The sequence below is a fragment of the Pseudopodoces humilis genome, chromosome 4 (assembly GCF_049639895.1).
Source record: "Pseudopodoces humilis isolate 2021_Gansu_Grassland_sample_001 chromosome 4, ASM4963989v1, whole genome shotgun sequence".
Taxonomy (NCBI): Eukaryota; Metazoa; Chordata; class Aves; order Passeriformes; family Paridae; genus Pseudopodoces; species Pseudopodoces humilis.
In genome coordinates, this window is record NC_142203.1 from 25,630,787 (window position 1) to 25,653,365 (window position 22,579).

Below are 22,579 nucleotides of genomic sequence, written 5' to 3' on the forward strand. Positions count from 1 at the left end.
CACAGCATGAAGACCTGATCACAGAGACACAGCTAGGAATGAGCTAACCCATAGATTAAAAAGTCAGAACAGTAATTTTTCAGCATTAGTTGTTAATAAGTACATCTTGAGATTTCTCTGTTGTTTCAAGGTAAGCCCGCAAGAAGTATGTCTGGACTGAATTCATTCTATTGCAAGAGCTGGAGACTTCAGACCTCATTTCCAGTTGTTTCAAGATGCTGCAGTATCACAGCAGAAAACAAGTTGGTGGCTTTATTACTCAGAGAGTACTGGCAGTCCTAGTGCAGTTCCTACACTGCCCATCTCTTTGCTAGGAGGGCCCTTGGTGAGGTAAAGAGAGTATCTGAGCAATTCTAAAGATGACCTCACTTTCTTCCAAACCTTAGCCTGACCACAGACCATTTGCTTAGACATTTGAGGCTGACTCAATGGTGCTTTACCAAGAACAACTCAATGGCTTGCACCAGTGGGTTTGCTTGTAGAATGGCAAGAAAAGTACTGCCTTCACCTTGTTAAAGTTGCATGGGAATGACTGATACTATTTAATGCAACCACCTGCTGTTTCTGTCTCAGTTCTGTCCCACATCATTATTTGCTTTTACTGTCAAAAATAGGTCTTTTGCAAAGGCTTTCTTCATCTTGGAGAAATAAATCTGCAGTGTATACACTTTAGGAAATTAACAAAAAACCTAAGTTTCTCATATCTGACAAAGGAATAACTTGCTCCAGTGCTTCAGACAGCACAGTGCTGCAGTGCAGAAAATGGGACAAGAGAGGGATATCAGCCCTTTTGTATTAATTACAACAGGCACCTGAAGCAGAAGGAAAGTATAAATGCAATGCCAAGAGCAGAGAAGCTGCACACCCTGCTGACTAGTTGCTGTCACTTAACAAAACCTGTACGTTGAAATCAGTGGCTCAGAGGAGGAGAATAACAAACCAAATGGAAATGGGAAACTAAAGTCAGTGGAGGCATCTGTCCAACAGGCTGAAATGCCTTTCTAGAGTTTTCATGAGTGGTCAAAATAATATTTTATAAAGTGCATGTCAGTGTGGGTTTTGTCAATCTGAGTATGTATAAACTTGCACTAACTGAGGGTACATAAACCTTCCATCTTCATTCCTTCAGGGGCTTTAATGAAAACAGAATCACAGCATCATCCTTACCTGTACTGGACCTTACTTCCATAGGTGTAAGTGTTCCCAAGAACCTCTGCATTTGGGACAGATGGTGGTGGGCCACAGCTTAAGAGCTCACAGCTCGGGTATGGCTTCTTCCACACACCAGTCTCCACACAAGTCAGTTCTGGAGCTCCCTTCATGACAAAACCTGTCAAGCAGGTATAGATGATTGTGTTCTCATCTTCAGAGCTGCTCCCATTGATAAATGTGTTTGGGATGATGGGTGGAGCACCACAGGAAACCTGTCCGCAGCGAGGAAACCCAGAACTCCATTTGCCAGCTGCCTCACAGGTGACCTCAGAAGGCCCCAGCAGTTTGAAACCCTCCAGGCATTGAAACTGGACACTTATCCCACAGTTGAAATCTGTACCAAGAACGACTCCATTCTGAATCTGTGGTGTAGGACACAGACATGGTAGGCAAGACGGAAGCCTTCCACTCCAGGAGCCATTGGACAGGCATTGCCGTAAGGGATTGCCATGCAGCTCATAACCACGGAAGCATATGTATTGGACAAATTCCCCGTAAGTAAAGGCTGAGCCATTCAGAAAGCCATGGGAGATGTCTTCAGGGGGTCCACAAAAGACTGGCTCACAGTGTGGAGCTTCTGAGTCCCAGGTACCATCACTCTGACAGGTAAGCGTGGATGGTCCTTGCAGGCTATAACCGTCATTGCAGTGATAGTGCACTTCTTTATTAAAGCTGAAATCTGAGCCAGTAGTTCTCCCATTGGGAAGAGGCAGTGGCACAGGACAGGTCACAGCTTTGCAGACTGGAGTGATTCCACTCCAGCTTCCATTTGCAAGGCAGACTCTACTCTGATCCCCATCTAACAGGAAACCCTCGTTGCAGCTGTACTCTGTCTGTCTCTGGAACGTGTAGTCCTCTCCAGTTACCTGACCGTTCTCCAAAACTGGTGGTGGGCTGCAGGACACAGGAATGCAGATTGGCTCACTGCCATCCCATTTCTGGCTCTCTTGGCATCTCCTCTCTGAGGGGCCATTTAACTGGTAACCAGGATCACACTCATAGTGGACAACACTCCCATACGTGTAGTTTTCCCCTCTTATCTTCCCATTCAAAAGGCGGGTGGGTGAATTGCACATTATTGCTTTGCAGTAAGGAGCAGTGTGACTCCACTGCCGACTCGGCAAACACAGCCGTGTGTCAGAGCCAACCAGAGTGAATCCTGGCCTGCAGGTGTACCGCACTGCACTCCCGAGCGTGTTCTCTGTGACGTGCAAAAACCCGTTCTCTGGGGGGGATGGCAAGGTGCACTCTATCGAAACACAGGCAGGGGCAGTGCCGTTCCAAGCCCCGTCTTCTTGGCAAGCTAGAAGAGGGTTTCCCAGCAGCTCGTAGCCGGAGTAACAGGTGTATAAGATGACAGTTCCAAATAAGAAAGTGGTGAGCTGCATTGCACTGTCCTCCTTCAAGGAACTTTTGAAGTCTTTCATGTTGTCAGCCAGCAACATATGCGAAAGGGAGGGATTCTCCGTAACACCCTCCTGGTCAGAACGCCTTTCCCCATGTCCCAGCTGCAGGTACTCTCCGAAGTCAATGTGAGGAGGCAGGCCACAGTCTGTCGGAAGGCAGGTTGGTGTGGAGCTAGACCACCCCGATTCCTCACAGGTCTGCATGGCAAGGCCTGACAGCTGGAAGCCTGGCACACAGCTGTAAATGACCATGGCCCCGTAGCTATAATCTGCACCCTCCACAAAGCCATTCTCAATGGGCTGAGGAGGCTGGCAATTTATGGCCTTGCAAGAGGGAACCTCTGTACTCCACTCTCCAGTTTCCAGGCACCTCAGTGTTTCCTCCCCTTGGAGCTGGAAGCCTCTGTCACAGAAATACCTGACTGTCTGCCCATAATGGAAACTTGTGAATGAGTATTTGCCATTGGGGATCTTCTTAGGCCTTGGGCACTGAATAGGTTTGCAAACCGGCCTTCCCCCAAGCCACTGTCCATCTTCTCCACAGAGGACAGTTGTGTTCCCTAGCAGTTCGAAACCTGGTTTACATGTATAGAGGGCTGTGCTGAGGAAGGTGAGGCCCTGCACATCCACTATGCCATTCTGAATTTCTTCTGGTTGAGGACACTCCACGGGAATACATTCTGGCAAAGGCAAGCTCCATGAACCATCAGCCTGGCATCTGATGGTGGGCTCACCCTTCAGCAGAAACCCATCCACGCAGATGTATTTCACAGTGCTGCCAAAATGAAGGGATGAACTCAAGGGGTCCCCAAAGGGGATATAGGGAGGTGCAGAACACTGTACAACCTTGCAGAAGGGAAAGGAATCATTCCACTGCTGGGAGGGCAAGCATTTCAGTACAGAGGAGCCATGCAAAACATAACCCTCCTTGCAGGAGAACTGTACAACACCGACTTGGTAAGACACTTCTCTCAAGACCAGCTGATTTTCTGCCAGGGGTGGCTCTGGACATTTTGTTGGCACACATTTGGGGCTTTGCTTTTTGCTCCATTTCCCAGACTTTTGGCAGGTCCATGAAACATCTCCAATCAGCTCATAGCCTTCATCACAGAAGAACTCAACTTTGGAGCCCATATCAAAAGTTTCTCCTTTGGAGAAGCCATGCTGGATGGATGGTGGTTTTCCACAGCTGAGGGGAGCACAGTAAGGAGGTGATTCACTGTACCATTGCCGATTTGCTTGGCAGGTAAACACTGGGCTCCCGACCATCTGGTAACCAGAGTCACACTGATAATTTGCCTGATTTTCAAAGAAGTGTCCGGTGGTTTCCTGGAAAACAGATAAGACAGAGACATGTCTCAAATGAAGATGCATGATTTGGGCAATTGGAGACTGATTTAATTTCTTGTGTTCTCCTGGTCTGGCTTCTAGCTGAATCCCTGTCAGGGATGAAGGCAAGTAACTGGCACAAAATATCTTGCCTCAAATGATGCACTCTGTTTTCAGGAAATCAGAGATCACTTCTGAAAGAAAATAGAAAATTCAAGGCTTAAAAAGTAAAAGCTAGAAAAGAATTCCTCTGCTTTCTCCCTTCCTGACCCATGAGACCAAAATAGAAGGAAAGGAAAATGGAAAAGACATGGAAGCTGACATCAAATGACCTATTGTTGTCACAATTCTTTAGCTTCTAGGTATATCTAAGGTTGGAGCCCTCAAATCTACTGCTACTAGGAGACATTTAAAAATGCCACACATGCAGTGGCAAGGCCTTGAGCAGGCAGCTGGGGAGCACCTCAAAGTTGCAGTCTGGTCTTTGACTGAGGTATTAAAAAAATTCTCCAACTGTAAGCAATATATGAGCAATATAGGAGTGACCCTACCTAAGAAAGACAGAACAGAGTGATATGCATTAATTAGAAGATGCATCTGGTTGGGATTCTGAACAGAAATTGTTACTATTACTGCAGGAAACCCATGTAGGAACTGGAATGTCAACCTCCACCCTCCAAATTTAGAAAATGCAGATTTCCTGGTATCTGATATCTCTGATATCTTAAATCCCTGGATTTAAGGAAGGAACAGGGATGTTCAGAAGAAAAATGTTTTGAAAATCCAATGTTAAATTTTTATAATAGTGCTTTTTCTCCTCCTTGCCACAGTATTATCCTTGAGCACCAAAACAAAACACATTGTTGCAATTTAATTTGATAAGAAAAGGGAAATTCTGACTTCAGTATGGGGATGTTTGCTTCCAAAACATCAAACAAAGAAAAATTATCCCAAGGTGATTTATCTATTGCATATCAGATTTTTTTTCATAGCAGTGAGAAAAGCAAGGCTTGTGAACTGACAGTGAATCAGTAGTTCAAACATCTCCAGAAGGCACAGAACGCTACCCAAGAACCAAACAAAAGAAGATACTAAAGAAATCAATTGAAGGTCATACGGCATCTTGAGTCTCCTAACTGATAACCCACTTTATGATAGGAAATCCCATGGAAATATTAATGCTATTCAGATATGATTCTGCTGCAAATCCTCCCACTTTTCCCTTTCCTTATTCTAGCCAATCATGTACTTCCTCAATTTTAACGGAAGAGCAAAACAGAAGAAAGAAAACCCTCACAGCAACAGTTGTAAAGATATATTGAATTCACCAGGGTACCAGGCAGAGAGAAAACTCATTCTGTACCTTAATAAAGCCATTCTCAAGCTGTGGTGGTTCTCCACAGGACACTGGGTGGCATGTGGGCAGACTGCCACTCCAGTTGCCAGTGGCCTCACAGGTCCGCTTCTTCTCTCCCTTGATGTAGAAGCCCTTGTTGCAGCTGTAAGCCACCACTGCTCCAAAGCTGTAGTTGGACCCACTGGCATAGCCATTGCTAATGTGGGGAGGCTCTCCGCAGCGAACAGGGATGCACTGGATGCTCAGAGGAGAAGGATTCCACTGGCCCCCTCGAAGGCATTCGATCTTGGCCGAAGTGTTCAGAACAAAGCCTTCCATGCACTTGAAGCTCACGACAGAGCCAGCTGCAAACTTGGCTTTACTAATGGACTCCAGGATGCTGTATGAGACGGTGGATGGCTTTTCACAGAAATCAGCTATGCAGTGGGGCATGTCCCTGCCCTCTGGAGGCACCCACTTCCCTTTTGCATTGCAAAGCAGCTGAGAGTTATCAGCCAGGCTGTAACCATCCAAGCAGAAGTAATAAGCTATATCACCAAAGAGGCGGTGGCCACTCTCTGGTGATGCATTTTCCACATGGGGTGGCTCATCACAGGACACTGCCAGGCACTGCTGGTGGCTCACACTCCACTTGCCGCTGGCTAAGCACTCTATGGTTTCAGGGCCAACTAATGTGTAACTGTGGATAAGGAAAACACAAAGGAAGTCAAAAAGACAAGCACTGTCAAACTCTACCTAAGGTTTACTGAAGCCCTTGCAGTATGAGCCTGTTTGCTAGAACTCCAGAAGAACAGGATCCTTTAAAAAAAAACTGTGATCAACTTCAAAAGGAAAATCTTAAAACCTACCTGGTGAGGTATCACAGTGGTGGGCATCCTAGCACACCTTGTGCATATTGCCTCTCTGTCCATCCAATAACCATTTCTGAACTTCCATTTTGGCTCAAACTACTACAACAAACCTAGTGTCATCGTAGTACACTATGATGTTCCATGCAATCCTCAAGGAAATGATCCCACTCAGAAACTATTTCTGTTTAGCAAAACTGATTGGAAAAGAAAGAGATGAAAAGCCCAGGAAGGCCTTTTGTGTTTCTGTAGTAGCCTTATCAATCCATTTTCACACTTGCAAGCAAAGTGAAACCTCTGAGTTACCCAGAGATGCTCTTACCAATAACGCATATAGCAATTTTAAAATAACTTCTTCCTAAAAACTCACTGTTAAAAAATATTAGAAAACCAATAAAAAAATTAATGCTGCCTGGAAAAAACCCAGTGAAAAGGTTTACAATAAAATTCTACCACATGAATACTCTCAGTGTAGCTGTAGTTCTCCAGTCTGTCTCTGGGATGCATGGTCAGGCATTAATCCATGCAGCTCATCCTCCCACTTAAACCCCTGCTGCTTAAATATGCAACAGGCAATAGTCTATTCACAGTACTTTTGACTGTTTTCTTAATTTTTTCCTCTGTGGTGAGCTCTCACAAAAAGCAAAGAAGAAGTAACTACTGCAAAGACTCCAGTGACTTTCTAACTGCAGGCTATGCAGATTTTGAAGCAACATCTGTAAAACTGTTTTGTCTTGTTTGCAGGATTTGTTTTCAAGGCCTCAGACTGGACCCCAGAAAAAGAGCCTATTAGGTGCCCATGTTTAACATGATCCACTGTCACAGACAGTTAAATGTTGCTATCCTATCCTATCCTATCCAAAATGCTCACACAGGAAGGAGAAACAACTTTTAAAATCATAATAACATCTAGAAAACATAATAAGGATGCTTTGCTTCAATTATATTTCAAATAACACTGCAAACCCAATTTATAAGAAAAATACTGGCTTGTCAATTTACCTTTTCACACCAAGAAAAAACAGAAAATCCTCCAGCCACTTTGGACCTAAGCTGGCAAAAGCTCTGCCTACCCACTCTGCCTTTTACACAGAACAGTTCCAATAAATTTTATGGAACTGCTCACAGGCTGTAAAGATTACCATGCACAAAGGTTCTTGCAGGATCAGAGTCCAGCATTATACTTTCATGCTTGATATCATCAAAACTGAGCCTCCACTTTGATGAAATAGTCTGAAATGTTTTCTACACAGAGTAGATAATAATAAATTTAAAATAATGTATGTCAATTAACGAAGAGTCTTACTTTTAAGGAAATAGAATTTAGAACACCATAACAGACAGTTGTTAAACTGCACCAAGAGCATTCTTATACCCTGATGAGCCATAAAGAATTTTCTATGATCAGAGCCTTGAGTTTAACACAGAAGTACTGGCTCTGTAGTAACTCCAAGGAAAAGGGTTTCCTATTGAATTGTGCTACCATTCCCCCTGATTCCTCTCTATTCTTCTCTTCCTGAGCGTGTTCAGTTCCCCTGAAACTACTTCAAGAAATATTTGTGTCTCATACTAACCTGACAACCCACAAAAAAATTTCCATTGCATTTAACTTCCAAAAAGTTAAGACAGAAGTAGTGAAAATGAATTAGTGTGCAGTTACAAAGGACTTGTGAAACAGTGCACCAGCTTTACTCAACCTGAATGTAAATCCAGTAGTGCTAATCTACATACCCTTCCTTACACGTGTAAGAGACTGTGTTTCCAAAAGTAAAGTTATCTCCACTGATGAGTGCATCTTTGATGGCAGGAGGGGATCCACAAGACACAACGTTGCAAGCTGGTGGTGTGCTGTTCCAGTTCCCTGAAGATGCACAGATGAGTACAGAAGGTCCCTGAAGGCTGAGACACAAAGATCATTATTAAGGCTGCCATTTCATTCCAGGTGAAGGATGGAGAGTGAAAGAGCTGCTTTGCTTTCTGGCCCCAGTGAAGCTAAGGAATCTTTCTCACCGAGTTCAGTAGAGGCCAGAATCTCACCCTTTGTTCATGGAAAAATACTCTGATACTATCAAAAAAAGCTGGTCTTCACATCACTTTGATGAGCAAACTGGTGGATTTCATGTGGAGCCTTAATGCTCTGCACAGACACACACAATTTCTGCTGTAGCTTTGCCCATCTTTGGGCACAAAAGAAATAAATATTTGTTTAAGCTTAAAAATTTACTTGTATGCCATCAACAACATGCCAGTCTTGAGACTTGCAACTGGCCTCTGCCTGAGACCAGATTCACTCAAGGACTATCTTCACCCAGGACACTGATGGAAATGGTCTAGTTCAAGTTTGCTCACTAAAAGGCATTCAGTTCCTCCAGGAGGTAAAGGATTTTGCGTTAGTGAATGGCCACACACATTTGAAGTCAATGGTAGTTTTCAGTTTACATAGCTGAGGAAACAAGATTTGTTCAGATGGTGTGACTTGGATATCTGAACAGAGAGTGCAACACCTCCCTGAGATGCCCTGGGTGAAACCCCTTGTCTCCAGCTGCGATCTCAGCTATCTGTGGGTTCCCTGTAGGGCTTACATTGTATCTGAGAGCCCTACACAGGAGTGTCTGATTCCCTACAATTTGGGCTCAAATGGTATTAGACCCCCATGTTTAGCTGACTGAAATAAGTTAATGGAAAAGAACACTGACCTGTAATGCTTTTACAAATTTGGCACAGGGCCTTGTCAGGAAAGTAGGGCTTTGCCTACCTGTGGCAATATGTTTAAGACTAAAAACATCTAAGAAGTGCTTGAAGGAGGAGACTGGGTCCAGGAATAAAGCATAATATGGACACTTTGAGGGGGCTTCCTCTGGAGTGGTAACCACAGGAGAGAGGATATCACTCACCAAGCTATGGTAGACAGGTAAAGACAAAGAGTCAGAACTGATGTGGTATTTGCTGCCTATATGTCCAAAAGTCCACGGTCAAAAAACTCATAGATATTGGTAAAACCACTGCCTGATTTAGTGGGGTACAGATAAGCCCACAATGTGAATCTGTGACTTAACACTGAACTGCAGCTGAGGTGTCCATCTGTAGTAACATAATTAAAACATTCAACACATGAACATACCTCACCTACCTGCCTGCATCTGGACAAGGAAATGATTGCAGCAGGAAAATGTAGAAAAAAATCATCCCTAAACAGGTCCATATGGGACCACTTATGTCAGAGTATATCTGCTAGAGGTACAAGCAGATATCAGGGAGGCAGAAACCTTCATGTACAGCTACATCCTTGGATATAGCATTAATGTGTTAATTTTTAATAGCAGCATGTTAAAAATGTGTTTGCAGTATAATTGCTTACAAATGTAAAACAGAACAAAGCCTTAGAGTAAATTAGTAGTACAAAGAGTTCAAGGAGTAAATTATTAACTTCCAGTAAGTTCCTTCACAAAAGGTGCTGTAAAGTAATAGCAAAAACAACATGAACTGCAGTTGTAGAGGTATAATGATCTTTAAAGACAAATGAGAACTTTCAGAAATAATGAAAACTATTTTTCTGAATATCCAAAATATTTTTATAAGTTTGATGGTAAAATGAAATCATTACATACATATATAGTAAATCCTGAGTGACTTTTCTGAATAGCTCCAGTTCAGGATAAAATACAGAAAGTACCCTCAAGGTGTAAAGAAGTCTTTTGCAATTTTGTTTTAGTATTTTATCATTCTGAGCAATGATCCCAGCTTTGTCAGATATAAGTCAGACCTGACAAGCTTGCCACCTGCATTTGGCATTTACCTATATCCATTGTCACAGCTGTATGATACAGAAGAAAGGTAGGCTGTGCCACTGAGTGTGTATTTTCCATTGCTGATGTCCTGTGGGCTAGGGCATGTCACCATTTCACAGGAGGGAGGACCATGATTCCAAATGCCACTAGCAAGGCACAGAATTTCCTTTTCACCCACTAAGTTGTATCCATCATTGCATCTGCATTAGAAGAAAAGAAGTGCTGTCAAACACAGAGCCCTTCACACACAACATAATCAGCCATCCCTTTTTTCTCATCATCCACACCTGCATAAACCATCTTTCTTTTTGGGGAATAGTGAAATAGTACTGGAGAAAACATTCAGCTCTGCTATTTAACAGCCACTCTATAACCAAATGTCTTTCCATTATTTTAATCCCATCTTGCTCCTCTCCTTCATTTCAACCAATCTCTCAATTCAGCCATACTCTTATTTGCGGCCAGATTGTCAATCAGTTATTAATACAGCACTTCAAACATACTGAATTCCTACCTGTACACCACCTTATTATGGTATGTAAAATTTGAGCCAAAAATGGCACTGTTCTCTGGAATAACTGGAGCACCACAGGATATAGCTTTAAAAAGACAGGAATACAAGAGAGGTTGATATAACACAAACAAAAATGAACAGAAAATTAGGATTTGCTTTGTTTTCTCTGAAAAGATTTGAAGAAGTATAAAGCCCTATGTAACAATGAGTTATTGACTAATCTGTAAATGACATTTAGAACTCTTTATCTGAATTCACCTTACTGAGAAACTGAGCTATTGGAAGTAGGTACTTATAACCACTCTACAAACCACATTCTATCAAGAGGAGTCTATATCTACCTGTCTCTGTGGACAAAGTAATTGTTTTTTTGCTCAGACAATCTTTGTCAACTCTTCACCTATTGCTTCACCTCATTTGTTCTGGTTTTCTAAGGGAACAATTTCTGCTATTATATCATGACTATGTGTACGTGCATCAGCCTGTCCTTTCTGGTTGCTTTTAATCCACTGAGACACAGCCAATGCTCTTTAAGTCATTAATTCCTTGAAAATGGAAGGCTGGGTGGAGAAGCATTAGAAGAACATTTCTAGTGCTTGCATTAGACTGAGTCAATACCTCTGACGCACTGGATAATCTGTGTAAGAGAGTACCACTGCAAATATGACAACTGTGCTTACGTCTTAAGAAAACAAAGACTTCAACACTGAGATCCATATCTGCTAGGACAGGGTTTCATAAGCTGCCATGGTCTCTAAAGGCTCTTCACTGTTACTTTGCCCCTTCCATCTCTCTAATGTTAAAGTCACATTTCAGCATGCATTCTCCCCAGGAACCACACCTTCACAGTAGGGCATTGGGTGGCTCCACTCTCCGGACTCCATGCAAGTAAGTTTCATTTCTCCTGTCAGCTGGAACCCTTCTTCGCAGGAAAATGTTACTTGACTGCCAACACTGTAAGTATCCCCATATACATGGCCATGCTCTGGATTTCCCGGATTATGGCATTTCACGGGTTCTGAGGAGGAAGAGGGAAACTACGAATAATATAATTAAATGTCAGGTTTTATGAAAAAGTTGCAGGAGATGTCCTTGGAAGCTTGCTGAAAGTAGGAAGGCAAAGCACATGGAAAACACTCATAAGTAGTTTACAGTCTTTTCCGTTTTATATGTAAGTGACAGACACTGAAGACTCATGCAAGTAAGCTAATCTTGACATGGAAGAGCCCTCTGTAACTGAGTTTACATTCATTGTCAGAAGTAAACACATCTTACAGTCATTTCTCCCCCTGTGAGGGAAAGCTCGTTCCAGCATGTCCATCCCTGAACATGAAAACAGCCCAGCTACCATTTATCCCAACCTATGCCACTGTCTTGTCATCTTCCTCCAAAGTTACCTTGTTTAATGTTTCCACAGGCAGCTCTAGCCCCACTAAGAAGCCTGTTTTAAAATATTTCCTCACTGCACAGCTCTGCTCTGAGAAATGAAACACTGTGACCTTCCAAGGTCTTGTGCTCCATGTGCAATTAGATTTTTGCATGTGTGTATGTCTTGGAGCAGCATCCCAATGACAGCTGTACCTATATGGAGAGGTGAGTTTTCAACACTCCAAAGGAGACACTTTATCACAGCCTCATCCAGACTAAGCTGACCTGGAGATGAAAGCATGCCTGTCCTAGATATCAATTACTGTCTGGCAACTGGAAGGCAGGATACTGGCCTATAAAGGATCCTGGAAAGGCTAGCCAGATGTTTTTCTTTCCCATACCTGCACATTTTTTACCATCTCCTGTGTAAGGAGGGATGCAAGTGCAAACATAGGATCCATTTGTATTGAGACAAGATGCGTGCCCATCACAGTCTGATCCAACAGCGCATTCATCAACATCTGCAAAAAACAAAACAAACCCACAAAACCCATGTCTCTACTGTGTTATTTGTAGCAAGCATTTGCTTTAAGTTTCTGTCTTACTGTCAAGAGGAATTACTTTAACTAGCATAATTAAAAATCCCTTACTGCAATCACATTTTTATCCACTGGTAAAAATACCTAATATTTTAACAAATATTTATAACTCACTGTAAAGTTTTATTTTAATTTTAATTATAATTTACTCGACAGTATTGCACAACCTGAGAAAACCAGAGATAAATATTATTAACTTTCAGAAACTACTTCCACATAAAAGTATCTGGTTTCCAAACTGCAAAACACATATTTTAATTATTGTTACTACTGGGCAGACACTCTGAGGAAGGATTTTTGCATTAAACTCTTGTTGGGAAATAGTCTATATCTCAACCTTTCTACTTATAAGACAGGAAAACAATCAAGAAGGCAAATACCCTGAAAATATTAGAACCCCGTCTTTGATGAAGAGAATTAGACTAGGCCCAAGAATACCCTGCAGTTGCCAGAAAAGTTAAAATTAATTCAAAGTATATTAATAATTATAATTAACTATTTATATGATAGTAGCACCTAAAAATCCCTATTGATAATTTATGATCAATGTAGTTTGATGCTATGGAGCAAAAAAATAAAAAATCCCTCATTCATCCATTTTATGAAGAATACTTCATAAAATCTTTTAATCTTGACAGTAAGGAAACATCCTTGGTATGAAAACAATGAGCCAAAATTGCAGAGTCAGTTTCAAAGTATCTAATTGAAAAGTTCTGGTATCAGGGATTATTCTCAGGAATTATTTTATCTATATAAATGTGCTTGTTAAGAGAGAGGTAGAACAATTCTTCATCTAAATGCCCTGCTACAGGACACTTGTTGATCTAGGTATATCATGCAGACACACACTTTGAGTTCTTTGCCCATTTCCAGTAAAAAAGCAGTGATTAAAAAAGCAAGACATTTTACAGAATTGGAGGGTTTATTTTTCACTGCTGAATGAGTTTGATCAGCATGAAAAGACCACAACACATTGAAAAGAAAAGGAGTTTATTTCTGATATGCAGCATGACAGCTGCGCATCAATGCCAAAACAATTGCCAGTTACTCAAGTACCAGGAGAATGCAAAGTGCTACCACAACAGAACTGGAATGACTGCTTCTTCTGTAATGTCCTGTTAGGCAAGGGAGTTCCAATGGGGTGGAAATACACTTGAATCAGACCCTAAGAGAACAAAAGGAATGCTTCAGGGCATAGGTGTACCTGGTTTTGTTAGTACCTCCCTGAAGCATGAGTCAGAAAGGTAAATAGTGGGTCAGGGTGCCAAATCCACTCTTGTTTTAATTTTCCCATCACTCTGCTTTATGAGAGACTATGCAAGCTGGAAGGTGGAGCACAAGCTTTTTCCTTCTGAACATTGTGACTCCTACTGCATAGAAGTTGAACTATTTGGACAGCCTTGAAACACTGGTGCTGATATTTGTAGATTCTGAAGGAGTGCTGCTGGACAGGATCACATGAAACTGGATGGATCCTACTCCAAAGTGAATTTTGAGAGAACTAAATGACTTTTGGCTTTTCTTTTGCTTGTCTTGACTGAAAAAAAATTATGTGCTATACCTACAAAGTGTTAGGAGTCAAATCAAACGCAAATCTTGCCAGTTTTTTACTGTGCAACTCACATTTGAGGAATGGCTAAGATCCAGTACAACTGGATGCAGAGATCCAAGTACAGCCAGGTAGCGGATTCCAGCAGGGAATCTCCAGCTGGAGACATGGCCCTGCAAGACCAGTGGCACCTAGTCCTCTGTACACAGTACAATGCCAGCCTGACACACCTTTCAGCTCATGCCACTGCACCTGGCACATCAGACCCAGGTGAGCAGCAAGTAAGTTACAGTGCAGCAACTGTATGAACTGAGTCCACAAGGGCACTCCCAGCCCTCTGAATGCTGCAGCTGCTTGCTGGCAGCCGTGTGTGACTCACCAAAAAACTCCCACAATGGAAAAAAGGCTCAGAGAACACCGGCAGAGGTGATCTGCCCATTAAGCTTAGGGACTAAGGAGACAGTAAGGTGGCCTTTCTTTTAGGTAGACATCAATTAACAGTTGAGTGGATCAATTGGCAGTGTAAATGCTTCTCCTTGAGTTCATTTAAGAGTGTGAATGTGTTCCTGAGTTAGCCAGACCGGCATGGAGGAGTGGAAATGAATACGTGGTTAACATGAGATATAAATGCCAGCCAACTACCAATGGACTTGAGCTGTCCTGAACCCACACATTCATTCTCAGCTACTGGGGATGTGCAAGGCCACTATGGTGAACATATTATGGAGTTTGATAATGGGAAACACACTGGAATTGTGCCTAAACTGTGTATTAAAATTGCTGTATTATGTTAAGTAACTTGAATTTGTTTCTCTTGTGCTATGCAGTACATATTGTATCACTCTGCTGGATCAGAAATCCTGTGCAGCCTCTACTGTCTTCAAGTGAGTAAATGTGGCTACGATGTCTTTGTGTGAAATATCTAAAATAATGTTGTTGGAGAGCATGGGACACTGACAGCATGCTGTAGAACAACAAAATGCACAGGTCAAATGCACAGAATGCAAGGATTGCAGGACATGGAAGAAGAAAGGCTGGGAGAGGGATGCAAACACATAATTTTATATATGTTTGATAAATGCAGGATGTGGGGCATACAAAAGGTTGGACAGAAAAAGGTGACAGAATGTATTTTTTGTTTCACATAAGGCTGACCATGGTGTTAGGGATTAGGTGTCCTTTTTTTTGCTCTGGCTTGCCTGTGGAATTTTTACCCATGGCATTTCAGAAAAGTGAATATTTTGGATTATGACTCTGGGACTGTGGTTAGCACCCACAATTTCAGCCTGAATGTCCACTCAAACCTAAGGGCACAGGAGAAGTGTAAGATTGTCAGTGCATGCAGTCTATGGCACATCTTACCAAGGCAAGATGGGGAAATGCTGTTCCAGCTTCCATTGTCCAGGCAGAGCATCCTGGAGTCACCCAACAAATAGTAGCCACTGTTACAGTGATAGGTAACAGTACTGCCAGCAAAAAAGTCCTCAGCTGAATAAAATCCATTTTCTAAAGTTGGAGGCACTCCACAGCTGATTCCTGCAACATGGGTGAAAAGAGGGCACAGGCATTAGCAGAGTAAACACAGATCATCTTCAGAATAATTCCACATGAGAGCCACTACTGCATCTTTTGTCTCTGCAGCTGTATACAATCCCATTAGCAAGAGGGCCCAGTCCATTTCTGAAGTAGCTAATCAATTCTGGGTCTAGTGGAGGGTCTTGTTTTCTGGATATTTCTCAGTAACAGTCTAAGCAGGACTCTCCAGCTTCTGCTAAGAAAATTTTGCTAGCTCTGGAGGAGACATCTGTGGCTGAGATCTGAGTAAATGCCCTTCAGTCACAGAACACTTTGATAAGAAATGGTCCTTGCTGAATTATAAAGTTTGCCTTGCTGGAGGTTGTTATTTCCCTTTGCTGAAAAGCAAGCTCAGTATTGTTTAACACTGCAAAAGTAGCCAACAGAGACTGCTAAGAGTTACAGCACTGGCCTGAGACAAGGGAGTGCATGAAAGATGCAGAGATTGGAACTGACCTCACATACAACCCTGGGCATCTCTTGGATTGACTACAATAAATAAACTCATCTGATCCCAGTTGTGCCAGCAGAAGGCATCCCTGTACCTGCCTACCAGGGGTTTTTATTTATTCTAGCAGAGTTGCTTCTGTGCATCTTTATCTCACTCAAAAAAGACTTGAACTTATTCCAACAGCTACACAGCTCACCTTTGTAGCTTACATGGGTTATAGCAAGTCCTGGTCCCCTAGCTGTGTGCAAGGATTGCACGACAAGAATTTAAAGCCTGTAATAATGGAAGCCAAGTACTCGCTGTAAAGGAATAGAGCTGGAGAGCCTCTAATGAAGACAAGCTCTCAGGCATCTGTGGCTTTGGGGGTATTTAGCACCAGGAAGAGGAAAAGTATCCTGGTGGGTGAAGACAGTGATTACTAACATAATTCTGGTGGTTTGTTAGTGATCACACACCAAGAAATTGCAAAGCTGTCTCTGCCAGTGAACTTCCCTTCTGCCCAGCAGGACTTGCTTTTGGGTAAACCCTCACGGACATGCTGTTCTGTACACAGAAGATGAGATGGACTTTTGCTAAAAACAACTGAATGAAGAGGAAGGCATTAAAATCTAGATAAAACTATTTTAAAGGTATTTATAACAAATTAGATTATCTTCTCCAAACTACATATAAATTCTAGGATTGTGCAATATCTACTTCTGGACCTAATTTACTATTCTGCTGAAATGAAAATGTAATCAGCTCCAACACAAGCAACTGCTGTCCTATGTGCAGCTGCAACAGAGGAGGACCAAAGGAAAGGAGAAAGCAGGAGCAGGAATCATAGATTCAAAAGAAACTTGGCAGCCTGAATGCATACAGCTCAGAGTCTTTGAAGAAATCCTGTAAGTCTTGGAGCACTTCCAAGTCCTAGCAGAAATATCTGCTTCCTTTAAAGAAATTATTTCATAACTTACTCAAGTCTAGGCTTCTACTTCAAACCAGACATTCTCAGTGACATCTAAAAATCACAGAGATATTGTAGCATTTCCTGTGCATCTTCCACACTCCTGATGCCATTGGGGAGGAAATTGCTGATTCAAATGGACCACTTTCTCTAACACCCACGGGTGTTAGAAACTGACTGAAAAACATGTAATAACCTGATCATGATACAGTTTCTGCTCAGCAAAACATGAATTTAGTTTTAAGCATATATGTAACATGGTGCTGTAACATGGATGGATTAAAGTGCATGAGAGTTGCAAAAAAAACCCAGGCCATGAATAGTGACAGAATCCCAATAAACACTTGGGTTTCCTAATCCTGCCAGCCCACTGAGACAACTCACTTTCACAGCGGGGAAAAGGCCGGGTCCACTGTCCCAGGTTAAGGCAGTGTTGAACAGAGTTTCCCACTATCTGGAATCCTGGGTCACAGGAAAGGCTCACTTTTGACCCTGGCTTTACATCAGCAGAAGAGGCCCTCAGATGAGGTATGGATCCTTGCAAAGATGGACAATCTGTGGACAAAACATATGCATACAGTAAGAAGTACAGTTATGTGCTGAAATGAATAAATTGGTTATGTGATTGTTTGAACCCATATAAGTTTATCCAGGAAAAAGCTTTCAGAAATGTTATGCATGCTACATCCCATTTGGGCCCAAAGGGTTTTGAGAATCATCAACATATAAAAACAGAAAAGGAATCTACAGAAAAAGAAGCAAGGAGGCAGCAGGTATTTGAATACCATACAAGTATTCTTAGAATAGAAGAATATTTGTTTTGGTTTTTTTTTTTTTTTGATCCAGTACTATCTTCACTCTTTTGCCATCTCAATTCAGGAAGCAATAAATTTTTGTCAGAGATTTCAATGAACTTTTGTTACAAAACCCTGGAATTTGAAGAATGAAGGACTGCATGTTCTAACTGCCAAATTATCAAAATAATTTATTCAAGGTTAGTAGCGCAAAGGTTGAAAGCTAGCTAGTTGACTCCATAAAAGAGTCTTACAGTATTGTTCAGAAAAAAAAAAAGGGTTCTAGGAAGTAAAGTTCTAACCAGCACAAAATATACTCTTGTAATCTATCTTCACTCTTCCAACAACTCCTGGCAGGAAATCTGGCCAGGCTAGTACATTTCCTTTTTGCAGTTCTTCTGGACAGGATGTAGCCAGAGATTCTACCTATAGATTTAAAACAGTTGGTTAGGTGATGTTTAAGGACAGTGTAGGAAAAGAATATTAAAAAAAAAAAATATTCCCTTCATGCATGCATGCAACACTAGTACATGATCCTTGAGGGAGTAATGCTCATCCTTTCTAGCACAAGAGGTTCCTGGCTGAAGTACTTATTATTCTGCTCTTATACACCGTCTAGCTATGGACAGTTCGTGCTGAGTCACTACCTGAAGGACAACTTGACATACAAACAAGGTATTGAACACAGTTCTTGAGACACAATTGCATTTGTGAGTGTACAAGAAAAACACATCTACGTCACAGAAAAAGACGGTAATGAGGATGCAATCTGAAGAGAACACTTATCTATTTGCAGAAAATGTCAAATAGGAGCCAAAAGGAACTTAATGTTAGAGATCTGTATTCTGAAAACTGCTAGCACTGCACCACATATAAGGGACAGAAACACAAAAAGAAGCTATTACTTCTAGGCAATTAGTTGTTTCCAGAACACAAGTTTTATGAACTGAATAAACTAGAATCTCTAAAACACTGTAGGCAAGGCCCAATTAGGCAGGACAGGGACATAACTAATGGAGTATAGAAACAGGAGCCATATAGGCCAGCTAAGCACAGGAGGAACAAAGGAACACACTATTAGACCAAGAGCAGGTTAGTATCTTGAGAGAAGATCAGGTCATATGTCTCTGATAGAAAAGTTTGCTCAGATAGGTGATTGCCTTCTGTCACGTTTACAGTGGGTGAAGTCAACTACCAAGAATAATGTTCTACTGTGTCTATCCTTGTAGGAAGGAAAGGTACATCATGAACTTCAGAGTGATTTGTTCTCATATTGCCCCTGCTCTGAACTCATAGAGGCAGATTGGACTTTTCTAGAGCCAGTACAGCTGGAGAAGAAACTGAAGTTCTCTGTTTATTCTGAGGCCATTTCAAAGTTCTCATTTCTGCAGCCTGTGCCAATGGAAACTGCTTAGACCAAAGGCTGCAAACAAATTGCAAGGAATCTGCATGAAAGTATTTCCAGTGTGGGAAAAAGAAGTTTGGGAATCAGCCTTTTCAAGCCATATGATGGAGACTGGAGGGCCAGAAAAGACCACATATTCCCTAATCATATTTCTGTTGCCATCTATTCAACAACAAAACTACCAGAATGATAATTTACCTGTATCAAATTAATGTGCAAGTGAATAAGCAACTAAAGCATGCAATGAAAAATCTTAAAGACTAGATTCCACCTTCCTTTATTCACTAGGTGACATATTCTGTCATGCTGCTTTCCTTTAGGGCTGAGAATAGAAAGGTAAGACTTAATGAATAGTTCCAGCTGGCCAGAACAAACCTAATGATAATGGATTACAATAGCACTTCCAATCTCTGAAATGAATGAGGTAAAAATTGTATAGGAAGCTTACTTGGCTCAGCTTCCTGTCTGGGGTCACATCTGTCTTTTCAGATGAGTAATATGGATACTATAAATGAATGGCAGGATTTTCTTCCTTGTCCTACCTCTATTGCATCTGAAGCAAGTGGGAATTCAATCAGATCTGTCATTAAAGAGGGGCAACTACTGATAAAGTTTCAGAAAGTTGCACCTAAAACTTCACCAGTATGCCCTGTAAAATCACAGGTACACTTATCAGCTTCAAAACTGCTAGTGAAGAAAAACTTGACGATCTGATTTGGCAGTGCAACAGTTGGTGACCCTAAAAGCCAAGAACCGTAGCAGATGGTTGGGTAGCTTTAAACCTATCAGAGAAGTAAAGTAGTAAAAAACCAGAGAAATAAACAGAGGAGATGTTTGGATGCTGGAAGCAAAGGTTCTGCTTTACCTTTTTTTTTGTTCATGTTATTATTTCTTATTTGGATCATGGATAACAAACAGCTATGAATCACCAATTAGTGACACAACTTTAAGAAAAATCAGAAGAGCAAAACCTTCTAATCCAAAGATTTTCTCCCAGAGAAATACCTCTAACTTCAAACATTTTTATTTGTTGTTCAAGTGTTATCAACAGTTTAACACTTCTGACCTTCGGGACTGAAAAACTAAGGTGCAGGAAGTGGTAATGGAGCACTGTCATCACATTTGCAGATAATATCAAGCTGGTGATAGTATCACCAGCCAGTGTGCTCAAGGACAGAGTTGCATCCATAGGCACCTTGACAGGCTGGAGTAAAGGGCCAACCCAGACTTCAAAAAATCAAGAAGGAAAAGTGAGAAGGAAAAAACTTCTGGACAATATAGGTGAGGAAAGCCAAGAGCAGGAGCAGCTCTGTGGAAAAGAACTTAGGTACTCTGGCAGCTAGTGACATGAATACTGGCCAGCTGTGCACTGAGCAAATAGTGAGGACCAGCAGCATCCTTGGCAGTGTGAATAGGGTTACCATCAGAAAACCAAGTGATTATTCCTTTTCAGTGCTTATTAGATCACATCTGGTGTACTGCATTCCATTTCAGATTATTCACAGCAAGAAAGACATTGACAAGCTGGAGCAGGTTCAGGGATGGGATGGGATGGATTTGCCCTGGGAGGAGAGCTTGGTTCAGCATAGAGCAGAAACAGCTATGGGGACACCTCTCAGCAGCCCTGTGTGTATGGGGAGATGATCAGGTACACAGAGTCAGGCTTGTACAGCAGCACATGGTGGAAGACACACAACTAGTAGTCATAAATGGAAGTGGGGGGTCCCAACTAGGCACACAGAAACAAATTCCAGTCTGGGGATAACTGAGCACTGAAGCTGGTCTCCGAGAAAAGTTGATGGAACACTGTCCTTGCAGACATCTTTCAATCTTTATTAATTTTTAACTCAATGGAAGTTTGGTGCTGCCAAGCTTTTATTTTAGGTACCTGATTAGGTGTAACTCAGCATTCAGTTATCCAGCCCTTTCAGACTTTTTCTGAAACTATATAGCTCACATTTTTCAGTGTCTAATGCATTGACAGAAATTCTGATGTCTCCTCTCTGAAGTTTTAACAGCAGAAACTGTGGTAGTGTTGTAAAGCAAGCACTCAGCTTGTTTCATTGTATTTCTGTCTCTTGTAGCAGTACTGTTCATTTTAATGCATGATTTCCTTTCTGTTTCAAAGCCACACACTACAGAAAGGCTCAATCAAAATAGAAGGTGACTCAGTGTTGATTTCACCAGACTTAGTTTTGCTTAAAGCTACTTTACTAACTACACTAAGCTTATTATCCTAAGCCAGAGCTCCACCTGGTCCCCACTGACTTCTGTGGGAGTAGGGGTCTACCCAATATGCTAACCTAGAATGCCTTCTCAAATGTTCATCCTATGTTCAGAGCCCTCTGCTCTAACACTGCATTAAGGACTTACCTGCTGTGGAGAAAGTACATGATCCCACATGTTAAGCTGGCTGATGGAGCCCACAAAAGATTCAGCTGGGTTGAATCCTTCTCCTTTTTGATCTTGCTCTTGACCCAGCACAAGTGCACCACCACCTAAACTCAGAATTTGAAGAAGGGTAAGAAACAAAGCCTTAGAGCAGGGATCCCATAAGAAGATCAAAAACTAAGCAAAACAAAAATTTTGCTGCCCTGTGTTACCAGGATTTTGCAGTGAAGGCCAGTCACCTTCAACAAACTCTCTCAGCAAAACCTCTGGGAATGTTATGTTAGACTGAGTTAGGTGAACATAGCAATTTGGAAGTGACTGTCAAATACATATGGGAGCAGAAATCACCTATGGCTGCTTCAGGAATGATACTGGCTCAAAGAGATCACTTGTAGGTCCATATTTAAAGCATAAAAGACAGCAATGTAAAATGAAGTTTTGAGCAGGTGGAGCATATTTTACAATACTAACCTACACTTCCTGCTTTAAACAAAAGCTTACAAAGTCCTACAGGTCAAATGTGATCCCATACCCTCAGAAGCACACTGAGGGCACTCAATGCTCTGAGACATGGCACACAAGTTAAGTTTATTCTCCTTGACCAGTAACATGTGAACATGCATTTTCTGCATCATAGGGTATGTGGACAAGGTCAACAGGTAATGGAGATAGCACATTTCCACATGTCTTATCTCTAGAGAAAACTCCAATTTAAGTGGGAAAGACAGGGGAAAGCATAAGGATCATGGACTAAAAATGCTTCAACACTGTATTTTTTATTTTAATAAAATAGTCTTTTGAAATTCTGTGCAAATTGGGATGGTGGCAGTATGTAAACAGTATCAAAACAAAACCTCTTTGCAGCCAAGTAATACGAGGCTTTTCATAGCTCTTCAATCCTGAAGATAGTCCTTTTTATGCCCTCTGATATTACTCTATAGATGACTGATCACAGAAAACAATGAAATAACAAACCCCACCTTGCTAGGAAAGAATACAAACATTACATCAAATATATGACTGAAAAGAACAGGAAAAGGCTTTTTG

At 41.7% G+C, this 22,579-nt stretch overlaps 1 protein-coding gene across 2 annotated transcripts in view; it reads right to left on the minus strand.

Annotated features, from left to right (window-relative positions):
* The window catches only part of SVEP1 (sushi, von Willebrand factor type A, EGF and pentraxin domain containing 1), a 119,087-nt gene that overhangs the window by 23,754 nt on the left and 72,754 nt on the right, over positions 1–22,579 (minus strand). For both annotated transcript variants that reach the window (XM_014259512.2, XM_014259511.2), the window contains 11 exons: positions 21,515–21,639; positions 18,039–18,162; positions 17,327–17,497; positions 15,333–15,506; positions 12,224–12,343; positions 11,296–11,472; positions 10,455–10,539; positions 9,949–10,140; positions 7,884–8,051; positions 5,311–5,983; positions 1,168–3,947 (listed from right to left, as the gene is read on the minus strand). In XM_014259512.2, coding sequence (XP_014114987.2) covers positions 1,168–3,947; positions 5,311–5,983; positions 7,884–8,051; positions 9,949–10,140; positions 10,455–10,539; positions 11,296–11,472; positions 12,224–12,343; positions 15,333–15,506; positions 17,327–17,497; positions 18,039–18,162; positions 21,515–21,639 — 4,789 coding nt within the window. The remainder of the gene's footprint in view (positions 1–1,167; positions 3,948–5,310; positions 5,984–7,883; positions 8,052–9,948; positions 10,141–10,454; positions 10,540–11,295; positions 11,473–12,223; positions 12,344–15,332; positions 15,507–17,326; positions 17,498–18,038; positions 18,163–21,514; positions 21,640–22,579) is intronic.